Source organism: Oryctolagus cuniculus, chromosome 20, assembly GCF_964237555.1.
Source record: "Oryctolagus cuniculus chromosome 20, mOryCun1.1, whole genome shotgun sequence".
Taxonomy (NCBI): Eukaryota; Metazoa; Chordata; class Mammalia; order Lagomorpha; family Leporidae; genus Oryctolagus; species Oryctolagus cuniculus.
The window spans coordinates 40494967-40520023 of record NC_091451.1 but is presented as its reverse complement, the minus strand read 5'-3'; the positions used below and the strand labels follow the sequence as shown (position 1 = coordinate 40520023).

The following is a 25057-nucleotide window of genomic DNA, read 5'->3' as shown; positions in this document are numbered from 1 at the left end:
CTTCACACTCCGATGGCTCAGATGGCAGGCAGAGCAGGTGGGCAGAGGGTGGAGCTCCTGGGGGAGTCAATGCAGGTGTGCTGACGGCGTGCGCCCGGGAGGGGACCCCTGCCTCGGAGGGCACGGACTCCCAAGCAGAGAGCCTTAAAGATCGCACCGTTCACAAGGGGCACCCATGGGGACAAGATGCAGAGCAGGCAACGTTTCTTTCTTTTTTTATTTGTAATTATCCTAATAGAAAACAACATCCGCTTCACCGATACTAACAAAGATTTCACAGCCACATTTTTACATCTTTGAAAGTTGGGTAATTTTAATCAAAAGAGTGCATGGAAATCTTACATTAAGAAAGAGCCTTTTCCCTGTAGTAAAAGTCAGTGACCTCACGGCAACCCCAGGCGCTGGAGTAGCAAAGGACGAGAACAGTTAAAATTCGTGTCCAGGCGGCAGTAAAGTGCTCACATGTACAAGTCGAGTACAAAAACACGAGTAAGACGCAGACATGGCCGACCAGACATGGCCGATCCTCTGGCCGGGAGACGTCGCCATCGGCAGACGCAAGCTGCAGGATAAATACGGCTTCTTCGGTCCAAGTTTAAAGCAGCCACACACTCTCGGGGCCGCGGTAAAGGGTCAGAAATAAGAGGAGATGCGGCTCCTCCCAGGGTGGTCGGCAGCCCCATCCCCTGCACCACCCCATCCCTAAGCTCTGCCCGGCCACGCCTCTCAGAGGCCCCAGGGAGGGTCAGGTCCCGGAGGGCCCAGAGAGACAAAGCCACTGCTGGGGACACACACAGCCTCAGCCTCCCAGCACCCACTAGGGCTCTCTCCCCCTCCACCAAGCCTGGGGACCCCGTGAAAGCCCACGGCTTGGGAATGGTTGCTCGGTTTCCAAAGCACCAGCCCCACTCACGGGCGCTCCAGACGGCTGCCCTCAGCTGGAAAGATCTGAACCTGGGCCAGTGCCCACGGCCGCTGCGGCTGCTTAGAAGAGCTTTGATGTAGGAGGGAGGAGGGGGTTGGAAAACTCCCGCGGATTTGGAATCAGGGTGGGTCTGGTCTGGTGGAGGGGTCCCGAGCTTGGCACAGCTGCCATCTTGAGGCTGGGTGATTCTCCATCATGGGGGGCTGTGGTTGCTATCAACCTCCTGGCCTCTACCCACAGGATGCTAGGATCCAGCCTCTCCTGCCCCAAGTTGCAACGACCAAAACCATCTCTGCCCCCAGGGAGGCAAAACTGTCCACAGCAGAGGACAGCTAGCTCTGCGGAGTCACCAGACATGCTGCAGGCGGGATCCTCGGGCTCGAGACCGCGCTGCCCCCCGCCAGACCCCTGGCCAAGCTCCAGGACTGCTTGGTGCCTCAGTTTCCTCCAGCGCTCCCTTCCTCCCAGCCGGCAGCGGCCGGATCAGAAGCATCCGCGTTGACGACCGCGCTTGAACTCGGATGAGCGATTCTCTGGTTCATTGACACTGGCAGAGAGACTGCTGGTGCGCGGGGGCTCAGCCACGCGGCGGGGTCCTCGGTGCACGGGGGCCCTGGGATCCCCTAAGCGCTCTACAGATGTGCCGGGCAGGACAGGTCTCAGACCTCCTCAGGGAGGCCGGAAGCCAGCTTGGAAAAGGAGCCAAGACAGAGGATGAACAGAAGCGTGTTTGGAGGGGCCGTCGCCACCGCGGGGGTCCCAAGGCCAGCATCTGCCGGGGCGGCTGTCCCCGCCCCCAGCTCTTATCTCCTGATAGGAAAACAGGTGGCATTCACGGCGGCTCAGGACTTCACTCCTGCCCATGCGGTCGATTCTCTGTGCTTCCGCCCATTCTGCGGTGCTTACGACGGCACCATCTTCTCACTGGGTCCTTCTTTCTTCTGTGATAACCACGCTTTACATGGCTTTCTCCTCCATCTCCCCCCATCCCGGCCCATCCCCTAAAGAAAGACGTTAAGCGCCCACTCCAGTCCCGGACGGCTGCACTGGGAGGTGGGGCGGTGCTGTCAACCTGGCCCCCGGCTTCGCAGAGAGGCCGCCCCCCACCCCGTTCCTCCTGCCATCTCGGGACCCAGCCCCTCCCCCCGCCCTCCCCCCCATAGCTCTCAGAGTGACCACGGTCAGGGCTGGGCAGGAGAGGTTGCGACAGGTGCATACGGGCCATCCAGAGCCCCTTGGCTCCCTCAGGCCACTCCCTGGGCTCCCTGTCCCAGCAGCTGAGCCCACCCCGGGACTTGCTTTTGGGACAGCAGCAAAGGGAGCTGGCGACAGCTGGCTGGGAACCCACTTCCATCCCAGGGCTGAGCTGCTCATGAGGGGGTCCCTCTGCTTCCTGGAGCCACGCATGCCCTGGGACATGGAGCCCCGGGCCCGATGCCCGGAAGTCGCCAGCTCGCCACTATCTCTGGGTGCCCTCAGCTGCTCTCCCCCGAGAAGCCCTGGGGAGTGCTTACCGCTGTGAGCGTCCGTGGCTCTAGGCAGGATGCGTGCAGTGCCACCAGCCACTTTCCACGCTCACTGCAATGGGCAACCTGGCCACAGGCTCCACGGGGCCAAACCTCAGCCCTAGCCCCAGAGGCCCCCACCCCACCCCACCACGGAGAGACACAGGGCAGCCAGGTGACTCGTGGAGCCAACAAGCCTGGGTCGGAACTGCAGCTCCTGGGAGCTGTGGGCTCTTGGGCACATGGCCTGGCCTGAGTTTTCTCAACAAACAGGACGCCTCACTGTGTGCTCACTCCTGCCCCCTACAGGCGATCTGAGAATTACATGTGATAAGATCCAGCACACAACACCAGGAACAGTGACAATAATTCCTGACGATATTATCACACTGCTGAGGCAGGGGGCACCAGGCAGCAGTGCCAGCCGCAGGCTGCTGTGGCTGAGGGTCTCCAGGCTCTGGACTAACGAGACCCGTTGGGTACGCAGGCCTTCAGTTGAAACAGGCTGGCCCATGGCCTGGTGCACGCCCAGCTGCGTGGTGCTGGCCCTCCTCTCCATGCCCCTCCCAGCCAGCTGGGGGTCCTGTCGGGGAGAGGGCACAGTGGGAGAGGAGCTGCACTCATTCTTAACCTTGACTTCATGGAAAGGGGGAGGGGCAGCAGTGACAGCCCAGGGCAGGAGGGGGCGCTGGCCCTGCCAGGCGTCCAGGCGAGGCGTCTCAGAGGCCTTGTGTGACAGCAGCACACTCCCGCCCCGCGGGTGGGCAGGAGCCCAGGCTGGGACCCTCCTGGCTCACAGAGGAGAAATGCAGGGGTGCGCGGGGGCAAGCACGAGAACATTCCAGAACGTGAAGGGGGGGGCAGGCCCCTTCCTTCCTCAGCACTGACTCAGCAGGTCACAGGGGCTCTGAGCCTGACGCACAGGGAGAAACCAGAATGGGGCCCCTGGCTGTGGTTCCAGACAGGAGGGTCCCTGTCCCTGGCTGCAGCCGGCTGACACAGCAGGGCTGTCCCCCGCCCTGACTCAGCACTTCCGGGACCCCCCTCCACATGGGGCCCCTAGGGGGGCTCCTGGCTCTGAGGAAACTGGTCTCTCAGGGCTGCACCGGGCAGAACCGCAGGCCTCGGGGGTCCGCGTGCAGGGGCAGGGGCTGAGGGCACCGGAGCACGCGGGCAGGCACCGAGGCCGGGCCTCTCCATCTCTCCTGCACTGGACTCCGACACGCACAGCCCTCCTCACCGTTAGGGTGGAAAAGCAGATAAGGAGACTACAGCAGACCAAGACCAGGTGGCCCCGAGCAAGCCTTGGCCATCTGCGTGAGGCAGTGCCCCCGGCCTCCAGCACGCCTGGCCGCCCACGGCTCTGCCGCTGGGAAGCACAGACACAGAAGCTGGACTGGGGTTGGACGCCGGAGCCCCTTCCAGACCCGGACACTTCCTCTCCTCTCCCTCTACCACGGCTGGCAGACACCACTCTCCCAACACCAGCCCCCCGGGCCGCCTGCAGAACGGGGCCGCCACCCAACTCTGCACGGGGCTGCAGGCTCCCCTGTGATGCTGGGGCAGGAGGTGAAGAATCAGGGCACTGGAGTGACCCCCACCAGGCAGCAAGCATCCCCCGGCCTCTGCCCTGGCCCCGGCTTCTCCACGGAGGCGTCCATGCAAGAAAGGCCCAGCTGGGGTTTGGAGGTGGGGCCTGCGGGGAAGCAGCCAGGGCGCACCTGCACAAGCCCCGGTGCGCTCCATCGCTAACCCCCAGGCAGCCTCCTGCCCTGGCCAGGATCCAGGCGTCCGGGCAGCCGGCCCCACGTCCCTTGTCCCTGCTACAGGCCTCGGGCTGGTTCTCCCCAGCTCTCTCGGCCTCTGTTGGAACAGAAGCGTTTGTAGATGGATGTGGGACTGCAGGGTCAGACGTGGCCAACGAGGGCTGGCGGCCCAGGCGGCAATACCGTCATCAGGGCAGCTCCAGAGACTGCAGCCACCTCGGTCATCAGGGACACACGTGTCTCCTGAGAGCACAGCACCAAGCCCGGCTTTCCTGTCCCTGCCCCGGACACACAGGAGGGCCTCTGCACCCGCCTTTTAGGTTCCTCGCCACAGAGGCAGATGTGTGCATCTCTTACGCGGCACGGGCAGGAGCAAGGAGGCAGACGGGGGCTGCAGGTGCACGGCTCTCAGGGGCCTTCCCCTCCTCGTCTGCCCTCGTGGGGTGGAAGCCGTGGCTGCCTCCCAGTCCCGTCCCCCCACCCTGCATCTCAACTCAGGACCCCCAGCATGGATTTGTCAGAAATTGAGGGAGCTGGCTCAGGGGAGACGCTCACACCCGCGGGAGCGCGCACGGCTGCACCCCGAGGCTGGAATCCAGGCGCGTGAACGAACTGCCCACCTCGCACCAGCTTCAAGGCCCCCTGTGGCTGCAGAGGCCCCGGCTTGCCCCCGGGCATGCTCCGCCAGGCCGAGGGAGTGCTGGGTGCACAGTTAGGAAACATGCTGGCCCAGGCCACAGCAGAGCCTGTCCCCCTCCCCTCTCCGTGCCCTCCGCGGACACGCGTCTGCTTCATCTCTAAAACCCCATGATGGTCGTGACACTGAGTGGGGCAGGGGGGAGCCCTGGCAGCCCCGGATTTCCTCTTGCCTTAGCCTGCAGCTCCTGACGGGCTTGGGTCGTGTGAGAGGCCAGGCGTCTGGGGACAAAGGTACCATTTCTAAGTGGAACTGGGACAGTCAAGACGGCCATGAACAATGCCAAGGGGCAGATGGCGAATCCAAGACCAGGGTGCGAGCTCAGGATTCTGAGGGCCGCCCTGCCCCGGCCCCCACACAGCGGGTCTGAGAAGTCTGCACCGACCAGCCTCGTCTGTCCTGCAGGACCCCGGCCTCGTGGCCTGGGGATGCTGCGGCAAAGCTTCCCTGACCACCTGCTCCTTGCAGCCCCTGCCCGGTCAGACCTCTGGGAGCCCGAAGCCCAGGTCCCCATGTTTTCTGAACCAGCTCGGCCACAGCAGGGACTCTTTGAAACCAGAGAAATTCCGGATGCCTGGAGACCGCTGCACCCAACGGGGCTGTGCGTGCATGGCCGGAACGCTCAGCCCTGGCATCAGGAAGTGCCAGGCGCAGCCACGGCCGCACTCCGTCAGAAGGTGAAGGCGTACACCACGCCCACCACCACGATGTTGCCCAGCGTGGCGATGATGGCGATCCACAGCAGGACGGCGTCGTTGGAGGACCGCGGGGGCTCGTCCGGCTGGCCCTGGCCGTTGGCGGCCGCGTGGACGTTGGCCGAGGAGTTGAACAGGGAGTACTCGGTGCTGAAGTCCTCATTGGGTGAGTCCATGAACGCCCCTCCCATCATGGGCAGCTGGGAAGGAAGACAGAGAAGATGAGCCCCGGACCCGCCGGCCTCTCCCGGCCACCTCACAACGTGGCTTTGTCGCAACACATTTGACAAAGCATTTCTGTGGATAAACGGCAGGATCCACAGCTGTCTCTTGAAGGGGACGCTGTCATCCTTGTGCCCACCTTGAGCTGGCTGGTAGCTCATGGACACGCACAGCCCCCGCCCCACCCCGCCAGGCCCTGTCCAATGCCCTGATGGCTTTGGGACCCCAAACATAACTCACACTGCTCAGCACGGGGTGCGTGGGGCATCAGCACCGTGGGCTTGCTGACAGAGCCTCTGAGTGCGTGAGTGTGCGTGAGAGGAGACGACGCAGACGTGTGGCTCCCCAAACTCAGCACATTGCCCAGCGTTCCATCGCAACAGCTGCACAGAATCCACTCACGGAGGCGGGCCGTACTCTACCCATTTCCCTAGGGTTGGAGGCTTAGGAACCAGCCCCCCTCCATCATAAACAGGTCTCCGTGCACACCGTTTGGATTTGTGTCTCCGGGTGTACACACCTCTTACAGCGGATCTCCGGGTACACAATTCCCGAGCACCTTACAGCTCCTGGCGCACAGAGAGCTCAGACTCCCCCTTCCCTGGGGGGTTCCGACTCCCCTCCACCCCCCGCCAGAGCCGCACACGTGAGGATGCTGGCTTGCTGCATCTTGGGATTGGAACTGTGACAAGGTGGGGCGTTCTAAAAATTTAAAACCTCAAGCCAGTAAAAGTAAGGTAAAGGCGTGCGGGTTGTGTTGATTGAACATCAAGGAGACAGTCGGTACCGGTACCGGAGGGCATCAGATGCGGGACCCCTGGCACCAGCCACTGACGTCAGGCGGGGATAGGTGTTGATTGCTGATTGGCTGACTGCTCCCTCCTGCTCACCTTGCCCGCACGATTAACTGCGGATAACAGAATGTGGTTTTGTCTTTAAAACTCCCCCCACACCCCGCCCCGACTACTGCAACTCGCTGCCGTCTACCCCGGACTTGCTCTGTGGGAAAGTTAGTGGCCAGCCGGCTAATGAAGACTCCTAATTGGACCTCAAAGTCTCGCTGGGTTTTAATCGGTGCCCCGGCAACAGATCTTCCTGTATCTGCTGCCAGCACTCCCGCGTGGACGGGGAGGGGGCAGTGACCCAGGACCCAGCATCCAGAAGGCCCCTCCCTACTCCCCGCCCAGCAGCCCAAGTTCCCGCGAGAACACGGGTGTGCAGGAAGCCCCAGGGCTGGCGCTGGCCCTTGTGTGGCCCATAACAGATGTTTGTCCTGCCTGGGACCTGGGTGTGGGAGCATGGCGCAGCCAACGCCCTCGATGGGTGTGCATCTGCCAAGACCTGCAGCCATCAGCCGGGGCCCTGCGGCGGGCAGGCGGAGAGCTGGAGACAGGAAACCGCGCTCTTCCCGGCCTCAGCGTCCCACCGAGGGCACGACAGAGCGCTCACGAGAAAGGCCATCCTGAAAAAGCTGCGGATCGAGGTCAAGAGGCTTTTCTGCTCAACTTATCTCCTTCGAAAAGATTTATTTATTTGAAAGGCAGAAGGAGGGAGGGAGGGAGGGAGGGAGGGAGAGAGAGAGAATCTCCTTCCTGCTGGTTCACTCCCCAAATGCCTGAAACAGCAAGGTCTGGGTCAGAAACTCCCTCTAGGTCTCTCGCGTGTGTGGTGGGAACCCAAGTGCGAGGGCCAGCTTCTACCAACTAACTCCCGGGTGCGTGAGCGCGAGCCTGGATCAGAGTGGAGGAGGAGACTCGAGCTGGCACTCCTCTCTGGGATAAGGCCACCCCAAGCGGCAGCTTAACCTACCCAACTATAGCATCTGCTCCCAAACTTATCTTCTCATCCCATTTCCCCCGTGAACTTAAAAAAGTTTGTTTTTACGTCTTTGAAAGGCGTGACAAGAGAGTGGGAGAGGGAGTGGGAGAAGAGGGAAGGGGAGAGCTCTGTCCACTGGTCCACTCCCCAAATGCCCACAACAGTCAGTGTCGCTCCCCCTCTTCGTGGAGGAACGACACAGGACCCTGCGCTGTTCTTTCGTCTGCTCGGCCCTCCCCGGGTTTGCTGCTGGTTCTTCCCGGGTTGGCTGCCGTCCCTTCCACCTCCGTGGAAGGGCAGTTCCCCCTGGCCACTTTCCCCACTTCCGCAGGGGAGCGGCACACCGCCGGCCGGCTCTCTCGGGGGCTGCACAGGTGTTCCCCTTAGATGTTCCCCTTAGATGTTCCTGGTGCATGCCGTCTCTCTCCTCCTATATAGTCCTCCTCTGCCAATCCCAACTCGGCTGCCCACACGCCAAGTACGCTGCTCTCCTCCAATCAGGAGCAAGTCCTACAGTTTATTGGCTGAACTGGAGGCAGCTGTGTAGAAGCTGTTTTCTTCTCTCCCAGCGCCATATTGTGGGAGAGCAGATGCATAGAATAAGTCTTAATTCCAGTAACTTAGTCTAGTCCGGGTTGCTCCCCACAGATCCCCCTTTCTTTTTATTTTTTGGCATTGATACGCGCCTGTCTTCGGTGCCCCACGGCACACACTCTGCTCTGCTTGCTAGAGTTGCCCACAGGTTCTTACAAGTCCTATCAATCAGGCAAACCGAATCCGGGTCCTCTCTTCGCCATGTTGTGAGGAGGTTTTTAGGCGCTGATGCGTGCCTGTGTTCGGTGCCCTGCAGCGCATGCTCTGCTCTGCCTGCAGGTGCTTACAAGCCCTATTAGGCAAACCGAATCCAAGCCTTCTCATTGCCGTCTTGTGGGGAGACTTATTAGTGTTGGTTCGTGCCTATCTTCGGTGACCTGCAGCTCATACTCTGGTCGAGCCGCCTGCTGGTGCTTACCGCCTTACTAATCAGGCAGACCGAATCCAAGCTCTCTCATTGCCATGTTGATGGGAGGCCTTATTTTTCTGTTTCTCTATCTCCGGGCATTCCTATTTCTCCTATTTTACTTCTATCTACCAGCATTCCTATTTCTCTCATTTTACTTCTAAACTTCTGTTTCTCTTATCCCTGCGGCTTCCCGGCGCCCGCCCCGAGGCTGCTTCTCGGCACCCGCCCCGCGGCGGCTTCCCGGCTCTGAGCCGCTTCAGCCCGCGCCTCTCTCATCTGTGCGGCTTCCCGGCTTTGCGCCTGCACCACTGTGGGGAGCAGCCCGGACTGGACTGAGTTACTGGAATTAAGACTTATTCTATGCATCTGCTCTCCCACAATATGGCGCTGGGAGAGAAGTAAACAGCTTCCGCACAGCTGCCTCCAGTTCAACCAATAAACTGTAGGACTTGCTCCTGATTGGAGAGCAGCGTACTCGGCGTGTGGGCAGCCGAGTTAGGATTGGCGGAGGAGGACTATAAAGGAGGAGAGAGACGGCATGCACCAGGAACATCTAAGGGGAACATCTAAGGGGAACACCTGTGCAGCCCCCGAGAAGAGCCGGCCGGCGGTGTGCCGCTCCCCTGCGGAAGTGGGGAATGTGGCTAGGGGGAACTGCCCTTCCACGGAGGTGGAAGGGATAGTAGCCAACCCGGGAAGAACCAGCAGCAAACCCGGGGAAGGCCGAGCAGACGAAAGAACAGCGCAGGGTCTTGTGTCGTTCCTCCACGAAGGGGGGGAGCGACACACCACGGCCTCGCACCAGCCCAGCGTTCCCTATCTACTTGTGCCCCGCACGCTCTCTCTGCGCGCGGCAGCCTCCGCGAGTCACACAGCGTAGCTTACATCTCCGCCACTAGCATTCAATCTAAGTTCCCCGGGCTAACCTGGCGAATTCAACCCAGCTCACGTTTCCGCCCCACGACTTGGCTTCCCGTCCTTTGCTCCCCAGGCTAATCAGACGGATTCCATCCTGGCTTACGTTTCCGCTTCTGGTTTTAACTTTTCGCCCCTTATTCCCGGGCTAACTTGAGAATCCCAAAGTGGCTTTCGTCTCCGCCTCGGCCTGCCCCCCGCGGCTTCAATTTCCCTAACATTTTTCTCTACCCGGTATGTTTCCCCAAGCTTTCTTCCAACAATATTCCTCCCTCATTTCTCCTGGCTTCTCCCCACAGTCCGTATCCAAGTCTGTTTGTTCTAGCTTTCACTTTCGCCCTTAGAGATTTCTCCCAGCTTCCCCCTGTAGTCTGTATCTGAGTCTATGCCTAGGCTTTCAATAGCTTCTTCCGGCACCTTTTTCGTCCGGCTTTTCCCTAGGCTGTTTGCTAGTCTCTCTCTCCGGTATTTTCCCATTTCTTCCCGTTTCTTCCCTCCTAGGTTTCCTATTCGTCCTAAGTTTCCTATCCGAGTCACGGCACCATTATGTCGCTCCCCCTCTTCGTGGAGGAACGACACAGGACCCTGCGCTGTTCTTTCGTCTGCTCGGCCCTCCCCGGGTTTGCTGCTGGTTCTTCCCGGGTTGGCTGCCGTCCCTTCCACCTCCGTGGAAGGGCGGTTCCCCCTGGCCACTTTCCCCACTTCCGCAGGGGAGCGGCACACCGCCGGCCGGCTCTCTCGGGGGCTGCACAGGTGTTCCCCTTAGATGTTCCCCTTAGATGTTCCTGGTGCATGCCGTCTCTCTCCTCCTATATAGTCCTCCTCTGCCAATCCCAACTCGGCTGCCCACACGCCGAGTACGCTGCTCTCCTCCAATCAGGAGCAAGTCCTACAGTTTATTGGCTGAACTGGAGGCAGCTGTGTAGAAGCTGTTTTCTCCTCTCCCAGCGCCATATTGTGGGAGAGCAGATGCATAGAATAAGTCTTAATTCCAGTAACTTAGTCTAGTCTGGGTTGCTCCCCACAAGTCAGGGCTGAGACAGGTTGAAGCCAGGAGCCAGGAGCTTCCTCCAGGTCTGCTAAGTGGGTGGCAGGGGCCCATGTATTTGAGCCACTCTCTGCTGCCTTCCAGGGTGCATGCAACAGGAAGCTGGATTGGAAGCAGAGGTGGGGCTCAGTGCCAGTCACTCCGATTGGGGATCATGCCCTCCACTCAGTGGCTTAACCCACTTTGCCACCACACCTGCCCCTCCATGAACGTGCCCTCATATACCCATTGCAGAGATGGGCAAGCAGTGATTACGGCCACAGCACCGATGCGTGGTGGAGCCAGGTGTGTCTGGATGGAGTGTGGATGCATCCTACCCTCACATAGCCTCCCTGGCTCCAGGGTCAGACTCCATGCTGGGCCCTGGAGCACAGGGAGGTGCACAAGGGTGCTTGGATGGCTACTGTGAGGTGGTCCCAGGCTTCATCCATGCTGACAAGTCAACAAGCGGCCCCTGAGCACCTGGCTCAGCTGAGAAGGGCGACCTGAGATGGGCTTGTGCTCTGAGGAGCAGTTATGTTCCAGGGTGTAGTGACTGAAAGTGGCCACGAGGGGGCGCTGGGCCCCATGCCTTGCTGGGGGCTGCTGGCGACTGGGCGGTGCTCATAGCATGCAAATCCCTCCAGTGGCACATTTATACAGGTACATATTATAACACACCGTGTGAATATAAATAGACTGACAAACACAAATGAGACTGTAACAACAGTTCACACAGGCTGAGAGCCCCGAATCCAAAATGCTCCCACATCTGAATGGAGCACCAATGTGATGCCACGCCTGGAAACTTCCACACTTGACCTCGTGTGACCAACTGCAGGCAAAGTGCAGGTGCACTAGGCATGATCCTACAGGGGGCAAGGCGTCTGGCCCAGGAGTGAAGATGCCGGTTAGGATGCACATCCCTGCACTGCAGTACCAGGGTCAGCGCCTCGTGTCCGCTCCTGACTCCAGCTTCCCGCTGATAGGGACCCTGGAGGCTGCGGTGATGGCTCAGGAGCTGGGTCCCTGCATCCACATGGGAGATCTGGACTGAGGTCACCTGGCCCAGCCCTGGCCATTCCAGGCAATCAGAGTGACTGGCACTGAGCCCCACCTCTGCTTCCAATCCAGCTTCCTGTTGCATGCACCCTGGAAGGCAGCAGAGAGTGGCTCAAATACATGGGTCCCTGCCACCCACTTAGCAGACCTGGAGGAAGCTCCTGGCTCCTGGCTCCTGGCTTCAACCTGTCTCAGCCCTGACTGTTGTGGGCATTTGGGGAGTGAACCATTAGATGGGAGCTCTGTGTGTCTCTGTCTCTCAAGCAAGTAGAGAGTAATTGCATAAAGCGACCTTCAACTACATGTCCAAGGTGTCCATAAAGCGAAAAGAATTCTGGGTTTGGACTTGGGTCCCCGCCCCTGCTGTCTCACAGCGTGTGGGAATCCTGCTCCCAAGCGTCTCAGGTAAGGGATATTCGACCTAGCAATACTACACGAGAGGTACAATCGAAAGCCGAACCTCGCACTCATTTTGCCCACAAGCTGGTGGAGCGAGTCAGATGGAGTGCCCCCTCCCTGACCCGGGGCCTGCAGGGCCATGTCCACCCACACAGCCTCCGCCTGCCCCCAGGAAGCAGAGCTGCTCCGAGGAGTGGGCCAGCCCCCGGGGCCCCTCTGTCACTGCGGGGGGGGGGTGCAGCTCACAGAAGCCTCCCCCGTGTCAGAGCAGGGACAGAGGACATCTCTATCGCAAAGCCTCCAGACGAGGGCTGGGCGGGTGTTTCTTGCACAGTGAGGAGGGGAAGGAGAGAGAAGGGACGTTGTTCGTGGGGTTCTGTGAGGCGGGCTTGCTGCCGACACCCGGGGCCCCCTTGGGTCCAGGCTTGGATCCAGGCCAGCCCGCATGGCCGGCGGCCTCCTGGCCCAGCCGCAGGTGGGATGCGAGGCTTCTGGGCGGTGGGTTTTGCGGGTGACCTCTGAGCGGCAGAAGCATCCGCATTGCTCCCTGTGGGCTTGAAGCTGCCGCCTGGCTCTGGGCCCCAGACTTGGGTTCTGGCCCTGCTCCAGCCCGACCCCTCTCTGGGCCTTGCTTGCTGGGGAGCCTGGTGCTCAGAAGTCCTTGCTAAATGCAGAGAGGCCGGAATCCGTTACAGGGGGGCCTCCAGGGAGAGTCTGCGAGGCCGGGACTGTCAGAGAAGCCCTTGGATAAAATCCCCAGGGAAAACACAGGCTGCCCAGTTAAACCGCAGCAGCCACGGCGTTCCCAGAGTAAGTATATCCCATCCCTGCACTGGACGGAGCAGGCTACGGGCTGCTCACAGCCCACCAAGCGTTCAAGTTAAACCTGGCGCCCTCCATTTTCCTCCTCCACACCTGACAACTTCGTGCAGGGCCCACCTCCCACCTGAGAAACGCCGCTGTTTCAGAATTTGCGCGGGCCCCAGGCCTTGTTTGTTTTTTTTTTTTTTTTTTTTTTTTTTTTTTACAGGCAGAGTGGATAGTGAGAGAGAGAGACAGAGAGAAAGGTCTTCCTTTGCCGTTGGTTCACCCTCCAATGGCCACCACAGCTGGCGCGCTGCGACCGGCGCACCGCGCTGATCCGAAGCCAGGAGCCAGGAGCCAGGTGCTCCTCCTGGTCTCCCATGGGGTACAGGGCCCAAGCACCTGGGCCATCCTCCACTGCACTCCCTGGCCACAGCAGAGAGCTGGCCTGGAAGAGGAGCAACCGGGACAGAATCCGGTGCCCCGACCGGGACTAGAACCCGGTGTGCCAGCGCCGCTAGGTGGAGGATTAGCCTATTGAGCCACGGCGCTGGCTGGGCCTTGGGTTTTACCTCTTCTGAGAACACCATCTGTGGCCCCTGCCATCTGGGTGACCTAGTTTATCAGGAATTCCAGAGAAGCCTCCAGCCAGAGCCCAAATGCGGTAACTTCTCTCACAGACAAATTCTTGGAGGGTCTCTATGGCCTAAATATAAAGAATGGATCAACGCAGAGTGCCAGCCATCTATTGGATAGTCATTCAACAAACGCCGAATGCCCACTCTGCAGCAGGAGGTGTTGGACAGACCCTGGGGAAGCCAGGGGGTTCCCAATGACCTCTGGCCTTGAAGAGCTTGACCTTTACAAAGCTACAGACTAAGACACACAGTCATAGAGTGTATCGCCTGCCCCTAAACGCAGGATGAAGGCGGCAGGATCGCTGTGGTGCAGGCAGGCATTCACGCAGGACAGAGTGGGGGTCATCACGTGGGCTGAAGAGGCAAGCGTAGGATGAGGCCCCGGCCTGACTGCCAGTGTGCAATCACACACGCGGTCCTCGGAGGCACCACACTCACCGGCTGCCCGGCTGCCAGTGTGCAATCACACACGCGGTCCTCGGAGGTGCTGTGCTCGCTGGCCCTGCTGCGTGGAGCCGAGTTGCTCAGGGCAGGGAGCTGGACCTGCCGCCTCCCCAGGTCTCACCCCATGGGGCTCTGCCCATCTTCTTTTCCCATTTTTTGGATCTGTTTAGTCATTTAAAATTTATTTGAAGGCAGAGGAGATGGAGGGAGATACCTCTCATCTGCTGGCTCTTTCCCCAAATGCCTGCATCAGCCAGGGCGGGGCCAGGTTGAAGCCGGGAGCTGAAACTCCATCTGTGTCCCCCATGTGGGTGGCAGGGACCCAACTACTTGAGCCGTCACCTGCCTCCCACAGTGCGCATCAGCAGGAAGCTGGATCAGAAGCAGAGCAGGTGCTCTTACACGAGATACAGGCGTCCCGAGTGCCATCCGACTACGTGCAAACACCCAGATCTGGCTGATTCGATGTGAGTTCCACCAGGGACACGACGAAAGGAAGGGAGAAACGGTGGGCCCTGCACCGCATCTGAAGCCCACAGAGCGGAGGACCAGGCACGAGCCAGATTGGCTTCCGAGCTCCTGTCTCCTCCCTGTGGATTCAGGTCGGCCCAGGCTCCTAGGAGGCAGCGTGAATGGTGTCCAGGGTCTCCCGGCCTGGGGAGGGCAGTGCTGTGTGGCCGTGAAGGAGCGCACGGCACCTGCTGTCGGGTTTCCCGCAGGAGGAGGTAGCGCTGGTTCTGGCCCAGCTGTGCCTCCTGGCTGGGCCGCTTCCATTCCTGAGTTGCTTCCTGTCTAAGTGTGAGGATTCTAACCCTGCACCCAGGGGACCAATACACAAAAGTAAAAATAAAAAAGTAAAAACAAACAAACAAACAAACAAACAAAAAAAGAAGGCCTGCTGGTGCCGGCCAGATGGAGCAAGCCTGTAACAGATCATAACTAAGAACCCCACAGAATTCCACCAACTCTGAGAGACAAGCAGCAGGTGGATCAGGAGACCTGTGGAGCCGGCTGAAGCCCCAAAAGTCATCCTACCTGCCCACAGTGCGGCCCCAGCCCTCACTGCCCCTGCTGCGGCCCCAGCTCCCACTGCCCCCACATGGTCACACAGGCCCCCATGGGCCATCTGCCCCCTCGGAGACCGGGGAAAGCCATGGTGTGATTCAGTTGGCGCCAGAAGGCCTAGGGACCAGGGGAGCCGATGGTGCCTATCCCAGTCCAAGAACAGGACAAGACCCAGGTCTCACCTCTAGCAGGTGGGCAGCAAGAGCCAAGTCCCTCTCTCCTCCACCTTGTCATTCTATTCAGGCCCTGGACAGAGAGCAGGCGGCCTGCCCACGGCAGCGAGGGCAATTCACCTGCTTTACTGAGTCCAAATGCTAACCTCATCCAGAAACAGTCACGAACGCCCTGGAAACAGTGCCGAATCGAGTCACCCCCGGCGCAGTCAGGTGGATGGATCACCAGGTCTGCTAGTGCTTGGCTCAGTGCCTGCGCACAGAACGCACGGCAGGAGGCGCAGCGCCCGTGGACACAAAGTTGCTTTTCTTTGGAAGCCTGGTGCATAGGCTCTGGCTGCTGGCTGGGGCTGCGCCATCCCCACCAGTGCCAGCAGAGCCTACCGGTGGTGGGCCCTCCGTCATACGCGTGCTCATCCTGATGGACCCTGCTTTGATCTTGTCTGGAAGGGAGAAGTCCCTTCCTGCTCCCTGGGAGGGCACTTGCCGGTGGCTTCCGCCTCGTTCTGCAGCTGGGGAGGCTGCCAGCTGGAGTGAACACCACGGAGGCTGGCCTGAGAGTCCCCCAGGCCCAGGTTCTGGGCACCTCACCCAAGATCACTCAAATCCCACTCCTGGGAGTGGCGTCCAGGCCCCCTCCCGGTCCCCAGTCCCCCCCGAAGGCTGAGCCAGCCCTGTCATGCTTTGGGCGTAGCCCTGCAGAGAGCTGGTCTCAACTTGGCTCTGTTGTTAGAAGAAGGCGATTCTGCCCTTCCATGGAAATGCGCAGCCCCCTCCCCCAACACAAACACAGCCCCAGGCCCCCTCGTAAGCTGCCCTTCTGGGCTCAAGCTCCTGTGCTGGAGAGCCCGCCTTACAAAATGAGGTGAATGCAGGCCAAAGAAAAGCCGGTGTTCAGCGTCAGGCATGTGTGGGCGCTCCGTGCGTCTCCTGGGCACCACTGGCAGTCTGCTGAGGTGGGTGCTGCCATCATCATCCTCGTTTCCAGGCAGGGAAACTGAGGCACACGTGGGAAGGAAGCGCATCACCCCACAGCGCATGCCAGAGCCACAGCACGTGGCCACGTCTGCATGCCAGCATCGCAGTGGACCGAGAGAGCGTTTGTGTGGGCAGGGAAGGCGGGTGGCATCGCCACGGCAGCCTAGATGCGCCCGGGCAGGAAGACACCGGGACGCCCACGCACAGGGAGACTCCTGGAGCCATCACACATGGTTACAGCACATCGCACATAGCCCAGTTCACGGTGAACTTGATCTTTGACACCGTGAGCTCGTCTGGGATGGGAGCAAAGTCTGGGTTCTCTTTGGTCCCAGTGCCCAGCAAGACAGATGTTCAGCACATTTCCTATTTTAGAAAGTTTGCTCAATTACTTGCCGTGAGCAAGCCGTTTCTGCAGCAGATACACACGGGGTGGGGGCAGCTCTCCGCTGTGTGCCCCACACGCCCGGACCCACAGGACTCGGGAAAAGACGAATATTGTTGGAAAGCCTGAGAGCATTCCAGAATCAGAGGGAAAAGCAAGTTCACCCTGCTGGAAACCGTTGCCGTAGTAACAGCCGACGCAGCAGGAGAGAACGCGGTCGCTGCAGAGCGTGGCTGTGATCAGCGATGATAAACGGACATTTGCCCAGCGGGGAAGACAGGCACGCAGGGGGGTGGGCTGGGCAGACCACGGGCCACAGTGAGACCTTGGGGGTCTTGGGGGAACTCCAGAGCCCCAGCTTGGTTTTAGAGGAGTCTGGCGGAGACCCTCTGGAGATGACTCCACGCCCCCCACTGCCCCAGTGAGCTCCCCCACATGCTGTGGCTTCCCGTGCATGTTGAGGCGGCCACGCCTTTGAGGGTTCCACCCCTGGGAGCTCCTGCCGTCCTCACTGGTGGCAGCAGTTAAGCAAACACAAGACAACAGGAGTGGGCCGGCGCCGCGGCTCAATAGGCTCAGCGTCACTCACGGTCATTCTGGTGCCACAACAGGGTCAGAAGCCGGAGAAAGATGGCGTCCAGCCCCCACCCCCACCCCCCACCCCAGCACGTGGGAGGAGCAGGAGAAGGAGGTGACCAGCTCAGCAGAGTGGGCCTGGGCAGGATTCCGGCAGGGGGGAAGCCAAATGCCAGGAAAACGACTTGGCTGTGCCTCAGAAAGGATGCCAAGGTCAGGAAGGACTTTTTTAAAACAAAGTCTTGCTTATTTGTTGGAAGGTAGAGACAGAGAGAGGGACAGATCTTCCATCGACGGGTCCCCTCCCTCCATGCCCACCCCAGCAGGTGCTGGGCCAGGCCAAGGCCGGGGGCCTGGAAATCAACCCAGGTCTCCCCGGGTATTCACTGGCAGGAAACTGACCGGGAAGCAGGGGAGCCAAGACTCGACCCAGGACTCCGGTGAGGGATGCAGGCGTCCCAAGCGTGGGGTGGGGGTGGGGGAGCTGCACCAGGGACAGAGAGGGTGGAGCCAGGAGCTGGAAGAGCAGAGACCATGACCCACAGCGGCAGCTTTGAATCCCACGTGACTGATGGCCCTGCCTCACCACCTCCTGGACCTTCTGCAAGCATCGGTGAGCAGCTCTTTCCTGGCAGGGGGTAAAGGTCATATTTTTGTGTGCTGACACCACCCCCGCGTGACTCAGAAAGAACTGCACTGTCTCTTTGATCGTGCATGCTTTGCATACAGCAGGCACTCAATAAATGCTCCCTGGCTCGTTTGGGTAAAACGAAGCCCTGGTGGAGAGGAAATTCTCTCAGAAGCTCGCTTGTCTGCCTCCCGAGAGTCTGCAGGGGCATCCCCGGATGAACGTGCTTGCCAGCCCGGGTGTAGACGGAGCTGGCCTCCCCACGGGAAAGCCTGGTCCAACCGCACCTGGAGAGGATCTGGGGCTCTCCCGGGGGAGTCTGAGAGCGCGGCAGGACGCTGCGGCTGCCCGGGCTGCCGGGAGGCATTTTCCCCGGGAAGAAGACGCCTCCTTGGCAGCTGAACGCTGGCGCCTCCCTGGCCCAGAGGCGCCCCTGGGAGGCTGTGATCACAGCCTTGGCCCTTGTGGAGGGGTTGGGGGTGGGGCGGGGGAGGAGGGAAAGGAGCAGAGCTCCCTGCCTGGGTCTGTTCACTCTCGATTCACCAGGAGCAACTGCGGCTGGCGACATTCAGTGTGGTTGGTGGAGGGCAGGAGGCGCCAAGCTCTGTCCCCTGCCGGGGGGGCGGACACAGTCACATCATGTCACTCCCAGCCCCTGCCCCTTACTTGACCTGGGGGAGCACAGCCCAGCCCAGCCCCGGACTGTGGGCATGTTGGGAGGAGACCCAGTGAGTGGGCAGGGAACGCAGCCTGCAGCTCTGACTCCACACGGGCGGAGGGCCAGGTCAGCTGGAGGGAGGCTCCACCCTCAGCTCTGGTCACCTCCTCATTTGAGCGAGGCGTTGGAACAGAGCTCCCTTGAGGACTGGCGAGCGGGCTGCAGATTTACCCTAAGAGTTCATTGCCTTGAATCTTGCTCAGCCAAAGGCATCATTGGTCACAGGCAGGTTACCTGGTGCCTAATAAGGAAGCTACCCATGTGTGCACGTACCTCAAGGGGACTCTCAGGGACTCCCACCTCCCGCGGTGGTCCACGTGCCCATCCCACACGCTCTGTCCTGGTAGTCACACACGCTAAACACTGGAACGAGTAGCTCCCATGTGAACTTGTGCATTGAAACAGGGAGATGAGCTACACGTGTGCCGACCTTGACGCATGCAGAGGTGCATGGGGAGGAGCTGGGCCACCTGCTACCAAGGGGTTGTGTGACATTTCCCAGGTAGCCATAGGTGAGCAGACAGTAGGGGCCGTAGGTTGTCGCCTTTCACGGGAAGTGACGGGGTGTCAGGACAAGGCACCTCCAGGCTCCAGGGAGGGCAGGAACTTCAGTGTTGCTCCGCACCGTTGCGGGGCCCAGGACAGGGCCTACTCCACACTCGGTGCCTGTTTGGGGAGATGAATGGAGCAGAGAAAGCGCTCATTCCAGGGACAGGTCCCACGGCCCCACGCATTTTACAGAGCAAGAGTAGGAGTGAGCTACAAAGGGAAGGGAAGGGAAGGGGCGCCACACCCTGGCAGAGCGCTTCAGCCTTCCAGCAGGGATCCCAGAGCCCTTCCGAGCCTCGATGGCCTCTCACCACAGTGACCGATCGTCCCAGCGACCTCGGCACTGTCCTGGTTTCAGCACCAAAAGTCTGAAGTCGTGCAAAGTCCCTCAGAGCTGCAAGGGCCGCAAGCAACGCCCCATGAGCCATCGGCCGCAAGACCTCGAGCGAGCGTCCACCTCTCTGGGCTCCATCTCCTCACTGGCCACCTCGCAGGTTCACACCACGGGACTGGTCCCAGGATGAAAAAAGTGCAGTCGGGCCGGCGCCACGGCTCACTAGGCTAATCCTCCGCCTAGCGGCGCCGGCACACCGGGTTCTAGTCCCGGTCGGGGCGCCGGATTCTGTCCCGGTTGCCCCTCTTCCAGGCCAGCTCTCTGCTGTGGCCCAGGAGTGCAGTGGAGGATGGCCCAAGTCCTTGGGCCCTGCACCCCATGGGAGACCAGGAAAAAGCACCTGGCTCCTGGCTCCTGCCATCGGATCAGCGCGGTGCGCCGGCCGCAGTGCGCCGGCCGTGGTGGCCATTGGAGGGTGAACCAACGGCAAAGGAAGACCTTTCTCTCTGTCTCTCTCTCTCACTGTCCACTCTGCCTGTCAAAAAAAAAAAAAAAGAAAAGAAAAAAATGCAGCCAGGAAAGCCCAGAGCGCCGAGCCCCGCACACGGCGCACCCTCTGCACGGGAGGAGCCGGGAGCTGGCGGCGCTGGGGCCGGGAAGTTTCAGGGACGGGACGCGGGGCGCAGCTGGGGCTGCTGGCTCATGAGCTGGTGGCTCCGGGCAAAGCCGGAGCCCAGACCCAGGGCTGCTCGGCAAGGTGGCACGAGACCTGACTTCGATCCAGTCTTCTCCTGCTTCCACTGAGCTCTGCCCGCCCCTGAATCCCTCATTAAATATTCATCAGCTCTGGCCCTGGGCTGGGGGGAGCAATCCTGACATAAACGGTACAGTAGCCTTGGCCTTCCGGGGGCCTTGGATGAGAGGACGGCTCCGGGGAAAGCGGGCAGGGCGCCAGGACTGAGGGGCAGGCTCCGGAGAAAGCAGGCAGGGCGCCAGGACTGAGGGGCAGGGACGACTCCTCCCCCAGAGGAGCAAGCTTCCCTTCCTCCAGCCTTGGGCACCAGCCTGTCTGAGCCCTGGGACAGCCACGTCCGCCGGAGGCCACTCTGCCCACACAGGCTCCAGGGAGGGCCGGGCCAGACACGGCCGCTCAAATCGGTTTCGTCCTAACACTCTGCGATCCATCAGCTGTCGCTGCTGGACCATGAGCTCTTGGCTCAGACCCAGTGTGGACCCCAGCTTAGCCGCCTCCCACCTGGGTGGCTCTGGGAAGACCCCAGGCTCTGAGCCTCAGAGCCCCGCTCTGTACAGTGGGTGTGCTGGCAGACCTGCACTTCCAGGGTGGGTGTGCAGGACCCCGCCCCGGCTGCGGCAGGCTCCTGCCTCACTGTTCACGTGAGAGGGTGCCGCTCCATGCAGCACGTGTGTTGGTGCCACGTGGGTGACGCTGACGAAGATGACGGAAGGCCGTGATCGCTTCTTTTTGGTCTCTCCACACTCCCAACACAGCCTGTCTGCAGGGCCAGCCGTGCCTGACTGATGTGGCTATGGGGACACACAGCAGGTGCAGTGGGACTCCCCATGGTGGGGGGGGGCGGGAGGCAGGGCTGGCAGGAAGTCGAAGAAGGGTGAGGAGACGCAGGAGGTACTGCTACGACTTGGCAAAGAGGGGGCGCAGGAGGCCCTGGAGAGCTCACTCGTCACCCCCATGCTGCTGGCAGGCGGCTCTCAGTGCATTTCCAATCAGCTGGCAGAGCTTCCTGTGGGGAGAGAGACAGGGGTCCCCGCGGGGTCCTAGCTGGGGGCTGAGTGGGGGGCTGGAGCCAGCTGCTCCCCACCCCTCGCCTCCATCCTTTCCTGAGTGAGGGGTCCCAGGGGCCAGGGGCCTGGCAGGGAGGGACCCCTTGGGGAACCCTGCCCTGATCCCAGAGCTGCCCGTTTCTGGCGGCCAGCACAGAGCCTACCCCGGCTCCCAGATGTGCGCTGTCACGGAGCACTTGGAAGAAACCCAAGCAGCCAAGACAGGCGGCAAAGGAACCCAGCAGGTGCGTGCATGACTTGGCTTTCTAACTGCCACCTGCAGCTCACCTGTGAGGCCTGTCGGCATCCCGAAGACAGGAAGCAGTGTTGGAGCAAGGATCCAGAGCCGGGACACGGGGGCGGTGTTCCCAAGGGATGCGTCACATTCCTTTGCCCAGGAGGGGAGAAGGAGGGGCGGAAAGATGGTTGTTCAGAACACAGGCTTGGGGTGGGTGGTTTGCATCTGGCTAGGAGGCCCATGGCTCGTTCAGAGCACCTGGCTCAAGTCCTGGCTCTGGCTCCTGACTCCAGCCTCCTGCTCATGCCGACCCCGGGAGGCACCAGTGACGGCTCAAGCAGTTGGGCCCCTGCCACCCACGTGGGAGACCTGCGCTATGTTCCCGGCTCTCGGCTTTGGCCCCCTGGCCATTGTGGGCATTTGAGGAGTGAACCAGGAGATGAAAGTGCTCTCGCTCGCTCGCTCTCTAATAAAAAAACAATAAGAACAGCAACACAGGCTGAAGAAAATCTGCTTCAAGACAAGGTGCAGCAAGAGGGACCGGATTCACTCTCCCAACTAAAAACAAAATCAAATATCGGAACACGTTTTTCAATACTATGGAATCAGGCAATAAAGGGCAATGACCTTCGAGAGCCGGGATATAGACAAGGTGAGCCTTATACCCGGCCGCTTTACTGCCTGGAGAAGGCTTCCGGGCTGTGCTGCAGGGAGCCAGGCAGGCTCACACATGTGGCCCAGGACTGACGAGCACGTGTGTGCACAGACAGCACACCCGCTCTCGGCCCAGGACTGACCAGCACGCATGTGCACAGACAGCACACCCGCTCTCGGCCCAGGACTGACCAGCACGCGTGTGCACAGGCAGCACTCCCACACGTGGCCCAGGACTGAACAGCACGTGTGTGCACAGGCACCGCTCCCACACGTGGCCCAGGACTGACCAGCACACGTGTGCACAGGCACCGCTCCCACACGCGGCCCAGGACAGACCAGCACACGCGTGTGCAGAGGCAGGAAGAGAATCACCCAGGGCACCACAGAGAGCAGTGCCTGGCACCCATACAGGGCAGAAACAGGGCCGGTCTCCACCAGCCACTTGGAAAATCTCAGCTCCCAGGACACTGGGTAGCATACGTAGAACAGCCTCGCCTCCGTGGAGGGAGTAATAAACCCTAGACTAAACATAGCTCTGGTCTTGCCTGATAAAAGCAACACCTGACCACACACACACACACACACACACACGCTCACCCGGGCAGCTGAAAACAAAGCCCGAGAATGTGTACAGGAATACAGAAACAGCTCGCATCGAACAAGGTGCAACTCCCACGCCGGGCATCAGTCCAGAATTATGACGCATGCAGAACAGCAAGAAAACATGAACACTGGAGGAGACAAGACAATCAATCAAAACCACCCAGAGCTGATAGATTTAGAATTAGCAGATAAACGTTAAAACAGCTGTAGCCATTCCAAAAAGCTAGAGGAAGCACTGAACATGTTAAGAAGAGAATGGAAGACTTTTTTTTAAAGACTCAAAATCTTCTAGAGGGGCCAGCGCTGTGGCGTAGCAGGTAAAGCCACCGTCTGCAGTGCCAGTGTCCCATATGGGCACCGGTTTGAGTCCCAGCTGCTCCACTGCCAATCCAGCTCTCTGCTGTGGCCTGGGAAAGCAGCAGAAGATGGCCCAAGTCCTTGGGGCCCTGTACCCACGTAGGAGACCCTGAACAAGCTACTGGCTTTGGATCAGCCCAGCTCTGGCCATTGCGGCCATTTGGGGAGTGAATCAATGGACAGAAGACCTTTCTCTCTTCTGCCTCTCTCTAACTCTGCCTTTCAAATAAATAAAATAAATCTTAAAAAAATCTTCTAGAGATGAAAGCTACAATGTCTGAAACGAAAAACACGCTGGCTGGAATTATTAGCAGACTAGATATTGCAGAGATTAACAGCTCTGAATTGGAATAATGAACAATAATAACTATGCAAATGAAACATTAACAGAAAAAAAGATTTTAAAAAATGAAGAGAGCATCAGTGGGCTGTGAGGCAACCTCAGGTGGCCTATATGTACAAACAGAATCGCCAAAGAACAAAGAGGGGACAGAAAAAACTGTGTGTGGAATTTCCAATCATGTTGCAAAATATAAACCCAGAATGCAAGAAACTCCGCAAATCCCAAATCCAAGACACATGGCGCTAAGGGAGCTCAGACTCAGATTACTCAAAGCCAGTGACAAGGAGGAAACCTTGGACAGTCAGAGGGGACCGGCAGTGTGGCATAAGTAGGCTAAGCTGCAGCCTGCGATGCTGACATCTCATATGTACAACAGTTCAAGTCCTGGCTGCTCCATTTCCAATCCAGCTCCCTGACAGTGACCTGGGGAAAGCAGCAGAAGATGGACCAAGTGCTTGGGCCCCTGTCACACAGCTGGGAGATCTGGATGAAGCTCCTGGCTCCTGAATATGGCCTGGTCCAGCCTTGGCCGCTTTAGCCACTTGGGGAGTGAACCAGCAGATAGAAGACCTCTCTCTCTCTCTCTCTCAGTGTTTCAAATAAATGTGATTTTTTAAAATAATAGATTGGAGGGGCCAGTGCTGTGGTGTAGTGAATAAGGCCACCACCTGCAGTGCTGGCATCCCATATGGGCGCCGGTTTGAGTCCTGGCTGCTCCACTTCCGATCCAGGTCTCTGCTGTGGCCTGGGAAAGCAGTAGAATATGGCCCGTGTCCTTGGGCCCCTGCACCCGTGTGGGAGACCTGGAAGAAGCTCCTGGCTCCTGGCTTTGGATTGGCTCAGCTCCAGTTGTTGTGGCCAACTCAGGAGTGAATCAGCGGATGGAAGACCTCTCTCTCTCTCTCTCTCTCTCTCTCTCTGCTTCTCCTTCTCTCTCTGTGTAACTCTGACTTTCAAATAAATAAAATAAAATTTTAAAATAAAATAAAGTAATAGATTGGAGCAGCACTGTGAGTTTGATTCCCAAATATGTGCTTTCAGCAAGTAATTTTGTCTCCTTAAGCCTCAGTTTCTTAACCTGTAAAATGGATCTGCAAAGTGCTAAACTAAAGCAACAACAGTCCAGTATGCGATTTGTAACATACTAGGGCGCTTCAAAACATGTGTGGAAAACAAAGAAAGGTGAGGTTACTCTGGTATAAAAGATCCTGATATCTCTCTGGTTTTTCATCCACTCCCCTGAACGTTTAAAGATCCCTCATATGCATGGATTTCAAAACCTTTTGGGACCAAAATAAACTTGGCTTTTAATGCCATCGTCGCTGGCTTTTTCAAGTGCCCCTGTGCGGAGAAGTGAGACGTGTGACAACAGGAGCAGGAAACCGAGTGGGGAGACCCAGCAGCCTGCCGCGACCTCCCTGCTGCAGGTCAAGTGCGTGTCTGCCCCTGGAGCCAGCGCGGACGCTAAACATATTATTATCTCAATAACAGAACATAATATTATCTCAATAATAGAAGAGTTGTGTGTGATAAGCTAACAGAGGGGCCAGTATGGGGACACTGTCGCAATCCAAAAGAAGGCCAAAACGAGCAGAGAACAGATGAGGAAAACAGGAGACAGCTCCAGGAGCTACCGCGGGCCGTTTACATCCAACCGCCCCTCTGAGCACACGCGTCCAGTGCACACGACGTGAGCTCTGCACTGAAGAGCAGACAGGCAGAGTGGATTTTAA

At 59.3% G+C, this 25057-nt stretch overlaps 1 protein-coding gene across 1 annotated transcript in view; it reads right to left on the bottom strand.

Annotated features, from left to right (window-relative positions):
• Positions 1–203: 203 nt before the first annotated feature.
• The window catches only part of C20H14orf132 (chromosome 20 C14orf132 homolog), a 33498-nt gene continuing 8644 nt past the window's right edge, over positions 204–25057 (bottom strand). Inside the window, exon 2 of the mRNA XM_008249376.4 lies at positions 204–5788. Within this exon, the coding sequence (XP_008247598.1) occupies positions 5564–5788 (225 nt within the window). The 3' untranslated portion in view covers positions 204–5563. The remainder of the gene's footprint in view (positions 5789–25057) is intronic.